General features: G+C 42.0%; 1 protein-coding gene across 4 annotated transcripts; it reads right to left on the reverse strand.

The window, feature by feature from the left end:
* Positions 1 to 834: 834 nt before the first annotated feature.
* On the reverse strand, positions 835 to 19,292 carry tpp2 (tripeptidyl peptidase 2). Of its 4 annotated transcripts, none has more exons than XM_080414682.1 (29): positions 19,093 to 19,292; positions 17,189 to 17,317; positions 16,746 to 16,841; positions 15,611 to 15,715; positions 15,367 to 15,491; positions 15,055 to 15,218; positions 14,773 to 14,927; positions 14,558 to 14,634; positions 14,334 to 14,461; positions 13,890 to 14,138; positions 13,639 to 13,754; positions 13,318 to 13,489; positions 12,081 to 12,238; positions 11,177 to 11,253; positions 10,983 to 11,089; positions 10,454 to 10,608; positions 9,695 to 9,811; positions 9,493 to 9,593; positions 9,288 to 9,384; positions 9,058 to 9,195; positions 7,386 to 7,630; positions 6,995 to 7,073; positions 5,105 to 5,143; positions 4,465 to 4,616; positions 4,274 to 4,370; positions 3,932 to 4,062; positions 3,560 to 3,821; positions 1,996 to 2,115; positions 835 to 1,800 (listed from the first exon to the last, which is right to left on the reverse strand). In XM_080414682.1, the coding sequence occupies exons 1-29, from the start codon at positions 19,255 to 19,257 to the stop codon at positions 1,711 to 1,713; spliced, it is 3,846 nt and encodes a 1,281-aa protein (XP_080270808.1). In that variant the 5' UTR covers positions 19,258 to 19,292; the 3' UTR covers positions 835 to 1,710. The 4 variants fall into 4 exon arrangements, with proteins under 4 accessions (XP_080270808.1, XP_080270807.1, XP_080270810.1 ...); XM_080414681.1 differs by having other exon boundaries at positions 3,932 to 4,065; XM_080414684.1 differs by lacking the exon at positions 5,105 to 5,143.
* Between the last annotated feature and the right edge of the window lie 145 nt (positions 19,293 to 19,437).

Below are 19,437 nucleotides of genomic sequence, written 5' to 3' on the forward strand. Positions count from 1 at the left end.
AATTCAGACATTTGCAAGGTTAAAAATCTCTTTCAAATTGAGATAAAACTAAAATATGCTTCCAAATTAATTACATTTTTCCATATATCCTAGAAGACATGCATATATTCAAAATATGTTAAAGGAGAATATTTGTTTCATATACTTATATTGCCTCTTCATAATTGTGTTACGATGTGTGTATGTACATAGTTTTTCTGACATTGTGTACAATTGCAACATATTTAATGTTGCAGCGAAATGGCTCCAATACCGTGTTGTTCATAATCAAATCAAAGGTGAATAATACGACCACCAACTATGTTTAGTACATGTCTGAATGCCCTACATTATCCGTTGTCATGACAAAATGCACATGGTCAAAATTGCGGTTTCCCAACAGAACATTCTGCTGGGGCACATCAGAAGATGTGCACCTCATCAGAAGATACGGTGCTGATCCTACTGTAGTTCAGCAGCCATTCAGGTCTGCCTTTTAGATATAGTGACTAGACACAGCATGCTGCTGAAATGCCTCCAACCCTACATGCCAAAGGCTTATGGTTGAAATGACTGAATGCATCTTAAACCACTTTAACCCTGGTGTCCCCGTTTTGGGCACATCATAGGCGAAGATGTACAATTTGGAAAACAGGGCTTAAGTGGTTAATATATTGGTGTATGGACAACCTACTGCTTTGACTTACTGCTTCTTATGGACAATGCCCATGTGTCATTAAACGTGGTACGGGTATAAAAGGCACCTCAAATGGTCTTGTCCTTTGAGACGATGGGTAAATATACTAGCGTTAAGTGTGGACAAGACTGAGACAATGAGTAAATACCGTATACTAGCTTTAAGTGTGGACAAGACTGAGAGGATGAGTAAATATACTAGCTTTAAGTGTGGACAAGACTGAGAGGATGAGTAAATATACTACTGTAGCTTTAAGTGTGAATAAGACAAAGACAAGAATAAAAAGACCATCTTGTGTCGGCAGACGTGGCTATGACATACTGATATCACACCCAGAAGCATCTGAAGGTGTTCTTTCACCCAAGTGTCCAAATAAGGGACCTAATTCATTCAGTTTTTCTGTTCAAATCAGATAATTTTCAGTGAACAATAGAGTACAATTTAGGCTTATAAGCCAGGGATGGATTGATAAAACCAGAAGAATGACATGATTATCTGAAGGGGGGGGGGGGCATGCAGATATCAGGGTCTTCATTGGCCCTTGTATTGCATTCATGTTATGAGGTTACTTCTAGAGATGGGGCATGGCGTCTGAACAGGTTAGGTTAGCTCTACAAGAAACTACCAAGATAATAGGAAACCCTGAAGCATTGAGCCACTATCCCCATATCACAAATTCAGATTTGTGTGTTCCAGTTGGAGATCTGGCAACTGTTTCTGATGGTCAACAAACCATTCAGTGCCCACCAGTGACCGAAGGAAAGCTTCACTTCCATTATCAACTTAGAGGAGATCATTCTGCTTCAACTTTAGTAGGTCATGGTGATCACCAAGAGGATGCACCCAATGTACTGGAATCATTCACGTACTCTGCCGTTTCCTTTATTTTGGTGATTGCTTGTATTATTGTTCGTTAAAGAGGCAGCTGGTAGGCCAGATGGGTAGACGATGTGATCCTGAGGAATATGAAATATGAGTGACCATGTGTGAACCATATATGGCCATGTTGCTTTGTGTTTGCTTGTGGTGCTTGTCTAGAACGGTGTGTAGTCTACAGGGTACATGATAGGAAGCCAGTTCTCAGTGAAGATGGCACAGTGCGTCCATCCAAGATGACGCATCAACTGGAAAATAAAAAGGCAAGTGAGAGGAAGTGATGTTAAGAGTCTGCATCTAGAATTAGCATTTTACGTTTGTTTCTTTGTTCATGTGTTTAAGTTACTGCAACAAGCAACTAAAACAAAAGACACATTTAGAGACACAGTAAAAGTACAAGAGGAAATAAATAGAGGGAAAAGGAAGTCATTTCTGTTTCATACCTGAATGCAGTTTTTCATGTTCTCTTTGCTGGGCTTGTCCTCGACTATCTTGGAGGCGTATTTCAAGGCCCGGCCATACGTCTTAGTTGCCAGAGCATGCTTATAGGAAAATGTCAAGACCTGAACAGAGAAGAGACCAGACCAGACCAACAAACCGATAAGCCAATTGACTAGGATTAAGCCTTCAGCATAGTTCTTCATAATTCGTTAGTATGGACGTGTGGTCTGACCACGTAAAACAGTCATGTCATGATTCATATCTTTGCTGAATGGCTCAACTCGACAAGTGGGGTGATAAGCTATCCATCACAGATAGCTTAATATGGCTCATTTGATTTCATTCATTCAGGCCAGGTGTGCGTGTGCCAAATTGGAGACTTGTAATAGATGGCAGAGCCGTCTGGGGTGATTTGAGAGACCCTTTTCCATTCCACTTCACTGCCGGTAACATGACATTCTGGCCACGTCCCAGAACTGACATGCGCGTGACATGACATGCCCCCATAAAACGGGGTCGTGGTATAAAAAAAACATCCTATCCTATTACTGTGGTACTTCCACCCCACACCTCTCCTCCTATACGCTGATTAGCTTGAACCTGACTGGCGGCAGTTAATGTTCCGGACCCGATAGATGATCAATCGTCTCCCGATAAATTCTTAAAGGACCAACTCCCACCTCGCAGAGGGCACCCCGACGCAAGGAACCGCTCTTGTCTGCCAACCAATGGCTGAGCGAATTTGGGCCTCGTTTCATGGTGAGTGGTTGAGCATTCAAAGCGGTGGGGGAACGGAAGTAGTTGTGTGAAGAATGAACAAAATTGAATTTGCAGACAACTTGAAACGCTTCCCACTTTGTCAAGCCCATCCAAATTTGTCTCTCTCTTCGGGTCGGGATGCCAATTGTATCCAATCAGGAGAGAGAACTATTTTTTTTTCAAAAACAGTATATATACGGTTTTGGCACTCAACGTCAGTTTTTGAAAAGAAGTATATATACGGTTTTGGCACCCAATGTGTTAATACAGATCTGGAGAGACAGGGAGATACCTGCTATACACTATATAGAAATGATTACTATCAGAATATAGAGCTTTCACGTTTAAACAAAAAACCTTTTGATTTAGTCAAAAGAATATCACTAACTTAAGGTAGGGTAAGTGTTTTTTTTGTTTAAAAAGTACTATATTCTGATAGTAATCATTGCTACAGAGCGTTTGTTCGGTCACAGGGGTCTCTCCAGCTCTATAGTAAACAGAATATAGTACATTTTCAGTTAGGTGACCACATTTAAGCCAATCAGGAGAGAGCACTGAAAATGCATTTTCTGTCTAATAAAGAGCTGGAGAGACATGAGAGACTCCTTTTACTGAACAAACACACTATAGCAATGAGTACTATCAGAATATAGAGCTATTTAACACTAATTTTAGGGTAAGTAAATCACTTACCCTACATTTAAGCCTACTCAAAAATATATATATTTTTGTCAAGCATGACACATTTCTGCTGAAGCATAAATGTAGCATAAATAATTTAATTCTGTGTTTGCTGTTGTTTTTTACCTTGGCGTCAGTCAGCTCAGCCCACTTCTGCACCTCCCAAAATGTATCTGTGAGGGCTTTGGTAACAGATTCCTGGGTATCGTCAGAGCTGCTGCCCACCGGTTCCCCCTCTGTCTCTGCCGGCGCTGGCGCTGGCGCTGGTCCTGAGCCCTCAGCGCTGGCCCCTTCCTGGGGCTCAGGGGGGAGCAGGAGCTGGTCGGCCAGAGCGCAGCCCTTCCTGCACAATGCATCTAGCAGCGATGACTTCTGCTTCTCCATGTCACTGCAACACAGTAATGCGAGTGTCGGCCTCAACTCTATAACCCTGGTCTGCATGTAAAACGTACTCGTCTCATCAGCCAGTTCAAAAAGATTCAACAAACCGGTGGGTACCTCTTGATAGATGCAGCGTCCGGCCGGGGGTCCGTCTTCATGGTGAGGTAGACAGCCAGGGCCGTCTGGTCGATGTTGGACATTACTATGTCAGCGGCTGACACTACCTCATCAAGACGTTTTGAACGCTCCTGCTGACGAACAATAGACTAGTGTTAAGAGAAAATCCGAGCACAACTTCAGTCAAAAATTAACGATACAACAAATTTGTTGTCTGTCTTACTTTAAATTAAAGAAGTACCTGAAATACAGAATGTGAGTGCTGGCATCATTCTCTTTAGAGTTAGAGAAATCTCAGCACAAATGTGGTGCGTGTGCGTGTGTGTGTGAGTGTGTTAAAACCTTTTCCAAGTCCAACTGATGTAGTCTTTGCACATGCAGAGGGAGGTAAGAGGAATATGTGTCCTTCAGTTCATCATAGAGGGAGCTGCTGTCCAACCTGAGGACCACATAAGACACCACAGGATAAATGATGGCTCAGACACTAACACAGCGGGAAATGCAGGCCATACCTAAGAGAAGAGAATTCTCACTTTGTCATCCACTGAATCTTCAGGTCTCTCAGAGCCTCCGAGTACTCCTCTTTCACATCCTTCTCTTTCTCCACCTCCTTGTCTTTCTCCTTCCCCCCATTCTTCGACTTGTTGGGCGCAGGGATCAAGTGGTAGACAACTGGAACAATGTCCTGCATGAACACACACAACATGCTGTGGTCAAAACAAATGAATAAATATCCACGGATCTATGCACAAACCACACCATGGTCCTTTTTTTATCTCTATTTACGTATTAGCAATTGAGAAAATGCCAGTACACATGGAGGTAGAACAGATGACGTGCTAACTACCACTGTCATTAGAGAAACATTCTAAATTGTCTTAACAAAGTAGATTCTTAAAAGTTGTGCCATTTTGCTGACCACCAGAAAACACAATGCACCTCAAAAACACGTTGACAATAATTGTGTAGACGGACTACTACGCTGTTGCATAATTTGCTAATAATATATGCCATTTTGTATATGCCCTTTTTTAATGGTTACATGTTTTTTACATCATTAAGAGAGATATAACAAGTCCATCATCTCCCCAGGGTGATTTCCCCTCTACAGCCAGGTGGTGGCAGAGCATACGATGCTCTGTGTTGAACAGTGAATGCTAGCTCATCCAGTACCTTTTTAAACTTTCCTTGTCGTTTTGCAGAGGCCTGCCCCTGGTGGTCAGAATAACACACAGTAAGGAATAGAAAACACAAACACACCAAAAGGATTCTCTTCATTTATCTTTCGTCCCACCAAGTGATTCAGAATCTATTCACCTACCTTTCAAATGTTTTACAATTTACCATATCCCCAAATTTATGTGCCCATATTGGCCATTGCGGCTAGTGAGAGTGACTGACTTTATGCCAATGGCCTCGCCACTTCTGTGGCCTTGTGGTAAAAAAAATGTCCACTCTGCCACAAGGGTCAATTCTGCACCTCTAGTGGGTGGTTCCACCACTCAAGTAGTAAAATCTTGAAACACCACATAATTGGCAGCAGTGTGACAGACAGACAGACATAGAACCATCATGTCAGCAAAGAATACTATAGAATAGTCAATACAATGTTGTAAGAAACCCCTCGACTTGAGCATCCGTATGCTGGGTAACATATGCCGAAAATAGCCCATCTACAAGCTCAAAACGCGTTTGCGACACGTTGTGAGCTTGTTGATCGGCTATTTTCGTTGAAGAGGGACAAAAGAGCGGTCCAAGTACAGAGCAAACTCCGGACAAGTTTCCCACATAAAGAAATAAAGGATTTAAGTGGTTAATGGGAATGACCTTGCAATGGCTACTTGAAAAACAGCCAGGAGCACAAAATAGCAACTGTTGGACAGTGCTGTTACACGGCCCATTGCATTGTTTTCTTTGAAGCAGGCAAGTGAGACAAAGCAGTTTAAAGTTGTACTAATAAGCATTTGCAACCCTTGAAATAGAGCAAATGTGGTGGTTGGTAGTTTTGATGTCTTCATCAAAAGCACATGTTTAAAGTGATATTTCTCTTTGACTTGATTGATATTTCATAAAAATGTACTGATTTTGGCACAAACGTCCCCCTTCAAGTGTAAGGAACATACATTTTGATAGACATACTTCGGCATATATCCGTTTTCACCATTGCCAGCAGCATTAAGAAGCCAACATTGTATCGTCTCAGATTCCATCTGTGGTCACTTATTTAGTATTTCAGTAACATAATGTACAACACAATACAGTGCTGTCATTGACATAGTTTTCAGTTTCCATTGTCTCCTGACTCCACAACTATAAAAAGTTATTTTGTTTTAGGGTCACAAAATACTAACTGGTTACGGGTAATTCCTCTGGGCTGTTAGTATTTTGTGAGCCTTGAACAAATTAATAACTTGCTAAGGTCGTGCACAGGCATCTGACAAGAGGAAAATAAAGATATTTCGATGACAACATCTGCACTGTGCTATACAAAAGTAAGATGAAGTGGAAGTACATTGGAAATGTTTGTGAAAACCTTCTATTCGCTGTCCTGATGACCTGTAAATATGTCAGCTGCTTCCCTTGTTGATTCTTATGTCCAACATATATTAACTGAAGCGTTGCAATCTGGTGAGAAATATATATATTTTGATGTATCGTTTTTCAGGTTTGGTTATGTTCAATTGGTGGAAAAACTTGAAAGTCAAGTGGTGCACTGGTGAATATAAGTGTTGAATATATACAGTATTCCAGGGGCTGAGATTGACTACATGTTCAGGTCACCAGCATTAATACCAGTGTGAAATATCACTTTAAGATCCAGTGAATTAGGGTGGATACAATTAACAAAAAAAGACAAAGAGTATGATGAGATCTGATAGAGGTGATCCTTAAATGTGACACCATCCGCAAAAATACAGACAGGGTAGGAACATGATGTATACAGGAAGAAAAAAAAGCCATAACATTGAGCTCAAGTCCCGGCTGTAATGGAAAAAAAGAAGTATAGAACATAAAGAGTGGAAACCAATGAAAGCCTTTGGATGGGCAGATATTTACACTTACGGCTTTCTTGCCATATTCACCCTTGGGCACAACGAGAGAACCTGTCAGATAGCATCCTGGACATGTGCCCTTAGGGATCCTGCAGGAATGGAAATGACAGATGAGTGAGATTAAAAAAGAGGGAGACAACAGGGGAATAGCATAGGACAGAGTTAGACACATCCAAAATCTCATTAATGGGTCACATTAACGTTCATCTCAATCCTTTTTTTTCCTCTTTCCATTTTAAAACCCTTTAGAGGGATGTTTTTTTGCCATGCCAAGGACGTCATCATGACACATTTGAGTATGGCACTTTAAGCCCAGCTACGAAAACACAGATAATCACGGTGAACCTAAACGATTCCGAGGTAAATCTCAAAGAATCACCTCCAGTCAACTCTCCACTTACTTGTCATCTGGCAGGGCTGTGACGTAGAAGGGCTGAGAGGCCCCCGGACACAGGGTGATAGAGTTGACCTTCTTCTTGGACATGAGGGCAGCACGGTGGGTCTCATAAATGTCCAGACTCAGTGTGGTGGACAGACGGTGGGAGACCACGAACGGCAGGTCCTTGAGGCGCTCCAGTTCGCTGCACTGCTCGTGACGCACCTGCAGTCGCAACGTGTAATCACCCTTCTCCAGCTTCAGAGAGTACTGAGCAGAGAGAGAGAATGGAGGGGGGGGGGGGGGATTCTTATTAGGATCAAGTTAGTCTAAAGTCTGAGAAAAGGACACATTTGGAAAGATGATGATTATACACACTTCTTTAACTTCTTTTTTTTTCAAATTTTTATCCCACGATTTTGTAACCCCATTTTTTACACCCAGTGCCAATTGTCTATGTAATCCTGGGCACTACCTCCCCTCTGCCAACCGAAGGAAGGTCAGGGCCGAGCTCATGCCTCCTTCAATGCATGAGAGCCAACTGACCTTCTTGTCACCTGACAGGGGAGAGTTTCCCTGGTTGGACGTAGCGCGTGGAAGGAACACGTTATTCCAACCAGTTCCTTTCCCCTCCATCAGGCGCCCCGGCTGGCCAGGGGGAGGCAGTATAGAGACCAGTATTACAGCATGTTTTTGTGAGGGTACCTACCCTAGGGAACACGGGGAGAACATGCAAACTCCACACAGAGAGGCCCTTTCGCCAACCCCACCTAGGGTATGGGCACTGATGACGCGGAGGAGAGAACACGCCCCCAGCGCCCACAGTGTCCCCTGCGGGAATCGAACCCAGGACCTTCTAGCTGTGAGGCGACAGCGCTACCGATGACTGCGCCACCGTGCCCACTACTTTAACTTCTAAAGTTAAACAGCTGGTGCAGATGCACATTTTCAAAAGTTAAGGTAGGGTAAGTGATATTTTTTGGTTAAAACAAAAAGTATTTTGTTAAAAGGTTAAAATACTATATTCTGATATTAATCATTGCTACAGTATAGAGTGTTTTTTTCAGTAACAGATGTCTCCCTGTCTCTCCAGCTCTTTAATAAGCAGAAAATACATTTTTCGGTAGGTGTCAAAATCTCAGCCAATCAGGAGAGAGTACCAATTTTTAAGCTTAATTTGTATAGTGTTCCAGTTCCAATTTTGTCTGCTCATTTCTTAGTGTCATCACTTCCAATTTCACTTGTTTAATCTGTATCCTGATTGAGTTCTCTGTCCTGGTTGGATAAAATTGGAAATGAAACTGAAACTGTTTTATAAAGAGCTGGAGAGACAAGGAGACTCCTAATACTGAACAAACACGCTATAGCAATGAGTACTATCAGAATATAGAGCTATTTAACACTTATTTTAACCAAAGCAAATCACTTACCCTACCTTTAATACACACACTTGAATGACGACATAACTTTATCTGAGCCTAAGTTATGTGTCAGCCAAGAAAGAGTTATTAGTATATAGTATGTGTAGCATGTTTCTAAAAAACAATTGTGTACTGTTAGTCTGTATATTCAACTGAAAATAAGTGTTGACGTGAGACATTTTTGTTGAGCGACATTACACATGTTCAGCAAGCATAAATTAGACTTTAGGTCATCGAGTGGCTACATTTGCATAGTCCAACAAGCTGAGGTTGTACCTGGTGTGGGTAAGCATCCCCTGAGCCCAGTAGCCTCTTGTTCTGGTCAAAGAGCATCCACAGCTGACTGTCAAACTCGGACTCATAGAGCAGCTCACAGAGCGTGGGACAGCTAGGCGTGACCTCTCCACTCTTGGGCTGAAAACAGAGCGATGGAAAATTACACAAAAGAAGAAAACCCCACCGTTTGCTTAGCATGCGTGGTGATGAGCAGCGTGTGCCGACATTACCTGGTGAAAGCTGTAGGCGAGCACGATCTCATACAGCTGTCTATTGTTAGGGAGAACATCCCGCACTCCTAAGGCTTTGATCTTAGAACTTATAGGTCTATGAAAACAAACAGAACACATACAGTAGTTAGCATGAGTATGATATATAGCAAGACACATTCCGTGTGTGTGTGCGTGTGCGTGCGTGTGCGTGTGTGTGTTTTACCTGAGGGGCTGAACCCAGGACTTTAGGGTAATGCTAGGGGAAACATCCTCATATCTCAGGGGAGAAGACACCTCAAAGCTTGTAACACCTTCTGACGCATTCTGGGAGGAAAGGCAAACATGGGATTACAGACAGAACACGGATAACGCCTGAGTTAAGTATGAATTCACTGATGCACTAGTGGTGTTTGTGCAGTACTTACAATATGCATGGGAGAGGGAAATGTGTTGAGGCCATGGAAGGAGATGCTGTAGTCGACTGTGACATCGCCGAGGCTTGCCCACCAGCGCGCGATGCACAACTCTACTATCTTACCTGACTGCAAGGAGAGAGAGAACACATACAGTACACTTATTTCAATCATTTAATTAGTGGATAAACAAACCCCTTGAAATGCACCATCTCGTTTGTAACCCATTAACCCATTTTGGGCGGGAACCCCTATTTGTAACTATACCTTTCGGGACAGGAACCCCTTTTGGAGGTTCTTGTTGCTATGTACAGTATACAGCAACATACATTTGTTATAAATACATACATTTGTTGTAATAAATATTAGAAGTTTTTCAGAAAAGTTAGGTCATGATTTAGAAGGCGTTTTTAGAATCGGCCTCAGGTCTAAAAGGGTTAAAACCGTGAATGCATCTGTCATTTTAGATTTAAGCAGATATACGTACAAGCTCACGGCGCGTTATTTTGTGCCGTGAGTTTGTACATCTGCTATTTTTGAAGATTTTTGAAAAATCTTGAAAGTGTCAGAACTGCTGATTTAGAAGGCATTTGTAGAATCAACCTCAGTTCTTAATGGGTTAAAGGGGTCATAACATTACTTTGCTCACAACACCTTTCATACCAGCATCAAATAAGTAGATTTAAATGGCGTGCCTTGCAATGTCATAAATAATATGAAACAACACTGAGTGTATATACAGTATACAATATATACAGTAAATGCATGTACCAGCACAGGGAAAGCCTCGGTCAACGAGCCCCTCTCCAGTAGCGATGAGAACTTGTAAAATTCATTAGCTCTATAGGCTTTCTGCTTGACCAGGTGCACTGCGTGAAGAACAAACTTAGAAGACACATCCCCCGAGTGAGAGGTCAATGTGATCTCTGCAAGACAGAGAGAGAGGTAAAGGAGATAAGTGACACAAAAAAAATATGTTTAAAATGTTAAGTTAAGACAGCAGAACAAAGGGAGTAAAGTACATAAGTAGAGGCGAGTATAAAAGGCACAACATAACATATGACCAAAGGCTAGACAGATTAAACACTAAACATGTAGGTGAAGATGTTGTAATTGTGATGCAATGAGTTGTGAGCTTGTAGGTCTGCCATTTCCGCTGCTTTTGTGCAAAACTGTCATGCCATAAATAGTGGTAATTTATGAAAAAAAGATGGTTGATATGGAGATACAAGGTTTCTGCCTCACAGTGACGATAAACAGACATACACACAAGTATGCACACACACACACACACACACACCTGCCCAGGAGGCTCCCTGAGGAACAGTGAAGAAGTGGCGTCTGATCTGCCCTGGTCTGAAGTGGACGTCTAAGAAAGATACCTCCTGGTTACGACTCTCACCGACTCTGCCAGAGGGAAGACACAGCTGTCACACAGAGACCACCTCAACACACTAAAAGAAAAACACCTGGCAAAGCACCGTGGGTACTTACTTGGTAGGAATGATGACGGTGATGGGGACTCTGAATAAAGGACCAGAGGTGGGAGCAGCAGTATCGTAACCACACACCTAACCATACACATACAACATCAACACAAGGGATGGAACAAACTGAACAAGCTGGTATAATAATAGCAAACTGTCATTCATATATTCACTAATAGACTGCAAACAATACATTACCCAGATACTAACTGTTGAACGCCTTTTGACACTGTACATATACAGGTATACATTTTCATATTCACTGTTGATAGGCTGCACATATAATCATTTATATTAATTAAACATTGTTTATTTCATTGATAAATATCTTCACTGGATCTATGGGTGAATGGTTGAACATAATTATGTAATCTGAGTGCCAGAATCTAATGCTGTGTTCAAACTAGCAGCTGCAAAAGCTATAAAAACGACCAAGCGTCACCAGCTACGCTGCTGCCGAGTTGCCTTTGAAGTGCCTGTTGACATCATCAAGTGTGCGTCCGACGAGCGATAAAAACATAAAGGAACAGGGAACTGGCTTACGGCAATGATTCGGTTTCCTCCCATTACAAGCAGGAATTGTGTTGAGAGAGAAGGTAAGTGAAACAAAAACATATGATTGATTAACGCGTTTGAATATTCGTGTCGCCTAATTCAATTGAAAATAACTTGTAGCCTGTCGCTTTGTAACTGCTAGTGTGAACTCAACACAAGTCTATTTTATTTGACCTTTTATCTTTATCTTGGCTCTGGACTCCTAACCTGTTCCTGTTTTTCACTCTTACTGAAGTTCCTGAAACACCTGAATAGTCCCGGACTACCGGATCAATTATATTTACTCAATGATTTCACATCATCACATGTGAAAACCACAGCCCCCTCCTTCTCACGCCTCAAGTCATACCCCATACCTCAGCATGATGCAGTCCCTCTCTAAGTCCCACGGGGTCAATGCGGACATTGACATGACGACACTGGTTCATGAGCTCTAGATGGGAGGGACACTGGACCCAGGGGGCGGAGCACGTAAGGGCCAAGTGTAACTGAAGGGAGATTCGCTCAGAGTTGTCTGGAATGGTCATGTAGAGAAGAAAAGAGAGCAAAAGGAGAGGAAAGAAAGTCTGGTCAGCACTGAAGTGCAATTTAGGGCTGCAACTATTGATAACTTTTTCGATTAATCGAATAGCGTGTTCTTTGACCATTCGTTTAATTTTTTACATATAGTGTGCCAAAAATCCTGAAGGGGCGTCAACAAGTGTCTTTTGGTAGCTGCGGACATCTTTGAGGGGTAAAAACCAGGTTGACTTAACATTGCCCAATGCCACGCCCCCCGTGGTGACGACACGTTGGCACGCTCTATATATCAATGCACCGATACGAAAACATTTGAATTTATTCTTATAATCTACTAAATCGATGACTTAAAGGTAGTGTAAGTGATTTGCAAAGTTTCAAATAATTGCAAAATGGGTCTATGTTCTGATAGTGCTCGTTACTATAGAGTGTCCTGTCCATATAAAGAGTCTCCATGTCTCTCCAGCTCTTTATAAAACAGAAAATGTATTTTGTAGTTTATTTTTATTTTTTTGTAGTTTCATTTCCAATTTTATCCAACCAGGACAGAGAACTCAATCAGGATACAGATTAAACAAGTGAAATTGGAAGTGATGACACTAAGAAATGAGCATGCAAAATTGGAACTGAAAACTATACAAATTAAGCTTAAAAATGGGTACTTTCTCCTGATTGGCTGAGATTTTGACACCTACCGAAAAATGTATTTTCTGTTTATTAAAGAGCTGGAGAGACGGGGAGACTCCTGTTACTGAACAAACACTCTATAGCAATGATTACGATCAGAATATAGTATTTTAACCTTTAAAAAAAATACTTTTTGTTTTAACCAAAAAATATCACTTACCCTACCTTTAAGCCTATTTCATACTTTGTTGTACAAAAGTGTCACGAAACAAAATGTTTAAAATATTTTTACAACATTTTAAAAGAAAAAGATTAAAATAGAAAAATGTCCCCCCAAAATCAAAGATTGTTTTATTATCAATTAAAACGATGAGTTTGAACTGTTGCACCCCTAAAGCAATTCTGGACTGTCTGTACTATTGTGTTCGTGTGTGTGCAACTACATACCTGTGTTCTCAGGGAAGATGGGTTCAATGCCCACTCCGTGATCCGAGGGTGCCAGAACTAGGGCAGGGTCCCTGAGGTAGATGCCCCTCTGTGCTCCCACAGTTACAGAGAAGCCCAGGTGGCTTGTCGGTAAACCGGCATGTGTAGTGAGGTAGTCTAATGCCCTGTCCACCTGACAGAAATGAAGAGCAAGGAATTAAAGCAAGGGGAAGAAACAAGAAAGGCAGTGAAAGGGAAACTTAGTTATGCTGCATTAATAATAGATTAACATTCATTACAAATTGAGAATATGTCCCATGATGACACCCATAGTCCAGTTACCTGGATGATTCCATGTCCCTGTGCAAACACTTCGATGTCTTGCACCTTCAGAGCTGTGTTCTCCAGCGCTCTCCTCACAGCAGGAACAGATGGATGGATCCCATTCTGCTTCAGACCTGCATCAAGTACATGTGCACATATTAGCCACACACAAATTACAGCAAGGAACGCATAACCCTGCATAAACACTCACATAATATACATACACACAACCTAGTCCCACTGCGTGTGACAACCCACAACCCACACACCTGAGAGGACAAGTGCGATGCCTCCACAGGCGTTAGGAGATGACATGGACGTTCCGTTCATCAGCTGTGTACCACGGAGTGTCCAGTTGGGTACGGATGCGATGGCCCCTCCAGGGGCACTGATGCTGACTCCGAGGGCCCCGTCTGTACTTGGACCCCTGGAGGACCAGGTGTACTGGTTTGGAGGCAGCTTCTCCCTAAGTGAGTACTCCGCCACCATCATGTCTGGGGTCACATAGGCTCCTACACCTGTGGATAGTTAAGATAGATGGCTATGTCTTAATATCTACATTTGTATGATGCCATGGAAACTTGGTCTAATTTCCACTCTGGAATGCGTACAAATATTGATCTAATTTTGGAGGCTAATCGGCCCCTATAACAATACTTTACTGATAAAGTCAGGCATGTACAGCTCAACTAATGTGATATGCATGCGTGTACCTATTACACTGCTGGTGGTTCCTCCAGGGCAGCCAACAGTGGAGAGACAGGGGCCGTTGTTTCCTGCACTCGATACAAACATCACATTGTGCTTCTGCACAGCCTCTGTTATCACTTCACAGATCCTCCTAGAAGAAAATATATACATACTTTTCACTGCTTGTACCTGTATGAGTAAGTGACAAATTAACCCCTTTGACACTACACACAAGATACACACTTACCCTGAATTGGGCCAGTGTGTGGCTTCACCATAGCTATAGTTTACCAAGTCACACTTATGGTTGATTACTTCAATCATCTTCAATAAGGATAAGAGACAGAGAGGGAGAAAGAAAATTAAAGAGAAAACAAAGACATCAGTGAGCAAGGCAGGTGTGTCAATAGCAGAGAATTGTTGTTTTTAATATTATTTTAACTGAGAACTACTGTTGCATACAGCTCGGATAAGGCCTGTGCCCGTTTCCATGGTACTGAGGCGTGTGTCTCCAATCTTCAGGGCTAGGATTTGGGCACCAGGGGCGACGCCGTTACGTTCCGGCTCGTCTGGGAAGTAGCCAGCCGCGATACTCGCCACGTGTGTCCCGTGAGCCCCTTGACAAAATAACACGCAAAAGCAATTATGTTTAACGTCTGCACCATAGGATGAGTTTATTAGGCATTCGAGAGGAGCTGTAAAACAATGAAGACGATCTGTATGTTTACACTGGAGATAGCTCACCTCCGCTGGTGACAATGCAGAGTGTGTTTCCCTCATCATAAACATTGATCGAGTAGTTGAGCATCTCAGCGCTTCCCAGCGTGGCGTACTCCTGAGTTTCTCTGTAGGAGCACAGCACTGTGCACTGGGAAAGCTCGCCGGTCTCTGAGGTATCCACAACAGCCCTGCAGAGTGCACACACAACAGGGGAAAACTGGTGAGAAAAGCCAAGCTCTAAAGGTCACTTTGTCTCAGAAACAAAAGCGTATGTTTTTTCATAGAAGAGAGTAACCAGGCAGAAGAGGGATTGGAAGGGGGGCCTAATGTGCTAACCTCCAAGTGATGCCGTCGTGCCAAAGCACACAGTCATAGACAGGCCCTGGGTCACTGTACTTCTTCTCTAGAGATGCTAACGCCTCAGCTTGACTCTGAAGCTCATCCTTTTGCAGTTTTTCAATCTAAAGAAGGGAACAAATTGTGGTGGAGGGAAGCAGAAATGAGACCATTTGGGAATAGGATACAAAAGAATATGCCTGTATCCAGTTAATGGCTGCACAGAAACATTTGTGGCTGTGACCTGTGAGGGGGTGGGGTGAGCGAGATCAAACTCTTCCGTCCGGCGGCTGACTTCAGCGAGGGCTGCTCTGTGTGCTGGGTCCCATGTCTTCTCTTTACGCTCTTTCTATTGGTGCAAAGAAACAGCAGCTTACAAGACCATGCCAGTGGTCTGACATATTTTGCCCAACTACAACTCACGGTATACTTCACATTATTGCTGACCATTTTCCAAAGTATACCATAGCTTGTTCATGGGAAACATTTATCCATTCATTTCGGTACAGTATGAAAATAAACTTGCTTTAGATAGTTAATCCGACACACACAATTTCCCTCCCCCTTATTTCTTGTCAAAGTTACAAAATCGTTGTGTTAATGCTTTCTAAATTGCCTATTGATTTGAAAAGTCTAGCTGAAAATAGTCCCTGGAAAAAAGATTGATTCTTTCCCCCATATTTTTTTACAGCGTGGCAGAGCCGTCTACAAATGTGTCTGCCTATCTGTCTGGGGCTAGTCTTGCAAACTGCTGGACCGATCAACGCAGCATCAAATGGCACTGGCAGGAGGTCAATGCCATTAAGCGGTTTTATTTTGAACATATTGACATCAAAACTTGATATGTTGAGAAATCTGCTCCATACTTTCACTCCATTTCTTTGCATTCTTAATTTCTTATATTCTTCAAAAAGTGGGTTATCATTAATTCATAGCATCATGTGCTAGCTGTGGTTATCACTTGCAATTTTATAAGGTAAATGTAGTCAGGGGTACTTTGATTCAGGTATGAGGGACAATGGGGTAATAAGGCCAGAAAGGTTTGAGAACGAACCACTTCTGTGAATAGCCTATATAGCAGATTATATACATACCAGTAGTGGTTTTTGTTTTTAATACTTTGATTATTGAATCGTAGCCAATGTTTTGTGATATTGCCAGATTCTTGCCAATACATAGCCCTAATTGACACAGGGATATTTTCAGTATGACATTTTTTTTAGAGACTTCAAACTTGCTTTAACCACTGCACAAACGAAGTTCCAAAAGGAAAATAAAGTTTTTGAAGTTGAAGTAGATAGTTAATCCAACACACTAAATGGTCCATTAAATTCAGGCTTCATCCATACCATAACAACTATGAATGAATGCCTTCCTACCTGTATTCTCTCTTTAAGTGCCTTAGGGAAGAACTCATAGCCATTTTTAACTCCAATGCGATACTTCCCTGATGGATTGACCCAGGAAGGAGGGATCTGGGGGATGGAAATATTAATAATAGAGTAAGTGTGTAAAAAAGAGAGAGAGAGAGCGAGAGAGCGAGAGAGAGCGAGAGAAAGAGAGAGAGAGATTAAAGCAGGAGACAATTACAAAGAGGCAGAATGTGAGAAACACAGCTTATGTTTTAAATCCTCAGAATTTGCAATATGCAGAGATCTATGAAAGTAGAATCATAGAATGATCAATTAAAATCCTCAGACTCCTTCCCGTCAAGCAAAGGCTTAAGCATTTAACCACAGTAACGGTAATCATGGGACATAATCAGTTGACATTTTGATGTATCTGTCGTTTTCTTTATAAATAAGGAAAGAGGACTGCAAACCTTAAGTGTTCTACCAGAGAGACCAGCGACTGTTCCATCTTTTGGCTCCACCGCTGTGGTCATGTTCACGTCCCCGCTTCCTGTCGTGTCAATGATGTCAATGATCTTTGGCTTGCCTTCAGTTGTGAGCTAAAGGAATACAAGATGATGAGCTGCAAACTACTGAAAATATGTGAGGAACACTTAAGTGGATGTGTAATACATTATAGCACAGTAATTGTAATAATAATAATAATACATACGCCATACAATACAGTATATATTCAGCAACAGCAAGACTCAGCAGTAATAACCTCCCATATTTCCCTATAACAATTACACAGTTGCACAAGCATACATTGTATGCATGTGCATTCACACATCTGGGAGGATCAAACGGACCGTAAATTACAACTTGGACATTGATCACATCAGCTAGATACACGATAAATATACAGACAGGATAAACTAGCATTAGAAATTACTTTATTAAAAAGGACAATAATTGCCAATGTCAAGAATCAATGTATTATTATTAACTGTCACCCATTAGATGTGGAAAGGTTTGTTTACACTTATTAGAATGGAGACACTATGTCTGTCATAATGAGCAAGAGATCAAATCATTTTCAGCTCACCCTAAAGTTAAGTCAACCCACACATTTGTAGAATTGAAATTGCATTTTAGCTGGTAGGTCCTGGTTAACTGATCAAGTGCTTACAAACTAAGTTGACAGCGACCCAAACGTGACTTGACAGTTGGCTGTTATGTGTCCAGCTCACCTAAGCAAACATCATACTGCACCTAAAGGCGTTTCAACAAGCTTGAATGGTAACAGTGGGTAGGGAGCTAGAAGATGACACACGTGTTAACATGGGGGAATTCAATGACAACCACAAATTAACTGGTTGAACCTGATATATATCGACAACTATGGTTGAATCCTGTAATTCCAGCCATTTACAATGTTACCCAACTAGCCTGCTAGTTTAGAGCTCAACCACCAGCCTGGACACCATTTTTGGCTCAAATCAACAGACACAATCCTTGGTTCTTTAGTTTCGTTTAGCCCCAAGCAACTTCTTCTATTTTTTATATCTGGCATCTAAAGTTGCAATTATCCTCTTTCTATCTGCAAAGTTTTTATTTAATAAAAACCCACCATAGACATGTTATGAGCTACTTTCTGTCAATAAATTCCTTGCGGGTGATTATTTTTCTTAAGGTCCTTGCACACTGGTGCGTCTTTTCGTTGCGTTTTTTTTTTTTCATTGTTTTTTCAATTTTTTTCATTGTTGTAAAAAAAACGCAACGAAAAGACGCACCAGTGTGCAAGGACCTTTAAGTGTTGGAGTTTGGAAGCGCTCGTTTTCAAAAACGCAATGTCCTACTGCCTCCTGCAATTATGTGACATTTAGAAACAGGTGGTACGCAGAACCGTTGAGTGATTTCCAACGAGCGCTTCCAAACTCCAACACTTAGAAAAAATAATCACCTGCACGGAATTTATTGACAGAAAGTAACACATGACATGTCTATGGTGGATTTCTATGAAACAAAAACGTGTCAAATAGAAAGAGGATAATTCAAACTTTCCGTACAGCTGCAATGTTGGTGAGTTTAACGTCGTTTTAATTTACACAATCAGATTTTCTGTTTGGATGTATGGGCTGTCAAGGGTTGGTATTGCAACTCTAGATTCCAGATATAAAAAATAGGATCTATAAGAGTTGCTTGCGGCTACAATTTCGTGTGTGGCATCAATTACAGGTGTGTTGTTGTTGTTGTTGTTGTTGTTAGCTTGCCACCCATGACAACGTCAGGGTCAACGTTAGGTTAGCCTAAAGCTAGCTGCCCATGCTAACTGTCTGAATGAGTCAGGCCTAATTCAAGATAACGATACGCAGCCGGTGGGGTTTTTCACCTGCATGCCAGGCGCCCCTGGATCCACGCCGGTGTCGAGGATGGCGATAAGGACACCCCGTCCATCGTACTCTGGGAACCGGGTGAGGTAAGACGCGGCGCCGGTCTCCTTCTTGGGCAGCAGCCCGTGGAAGGGGAACGGTTCCTCGGTAGTGTGAGCAGCCATGATTCAACACAGAGCAGCAATGAAAACAAAGCTGCGAAATGGGGAAGAGGAGTATGGTCTGGTGGTCGCGCGAGATTTTAGAACGTGAGCGTGGTGAGCAGGATTGCCAGATTGTGTGAGGGAAATAAGCAAACCAGGTCTAGGAAAACAAGCCCAAAAGAAGAAAGCCACATGAGCACT

This window comes from Gymnoscopelus braueri (assembly GCF_963280865.1).
Source record: "Gymnoscopelus braueri genome assembly, chromosome: 1".
Taxonomy (NCBI): domain Eukaryota; kingdom Metazoa; phylum Chordata; class Actinopteri; order Myctophiformes; family Myctophidae; genus Gymnoscopelus; species Gymnoscopelus braueri.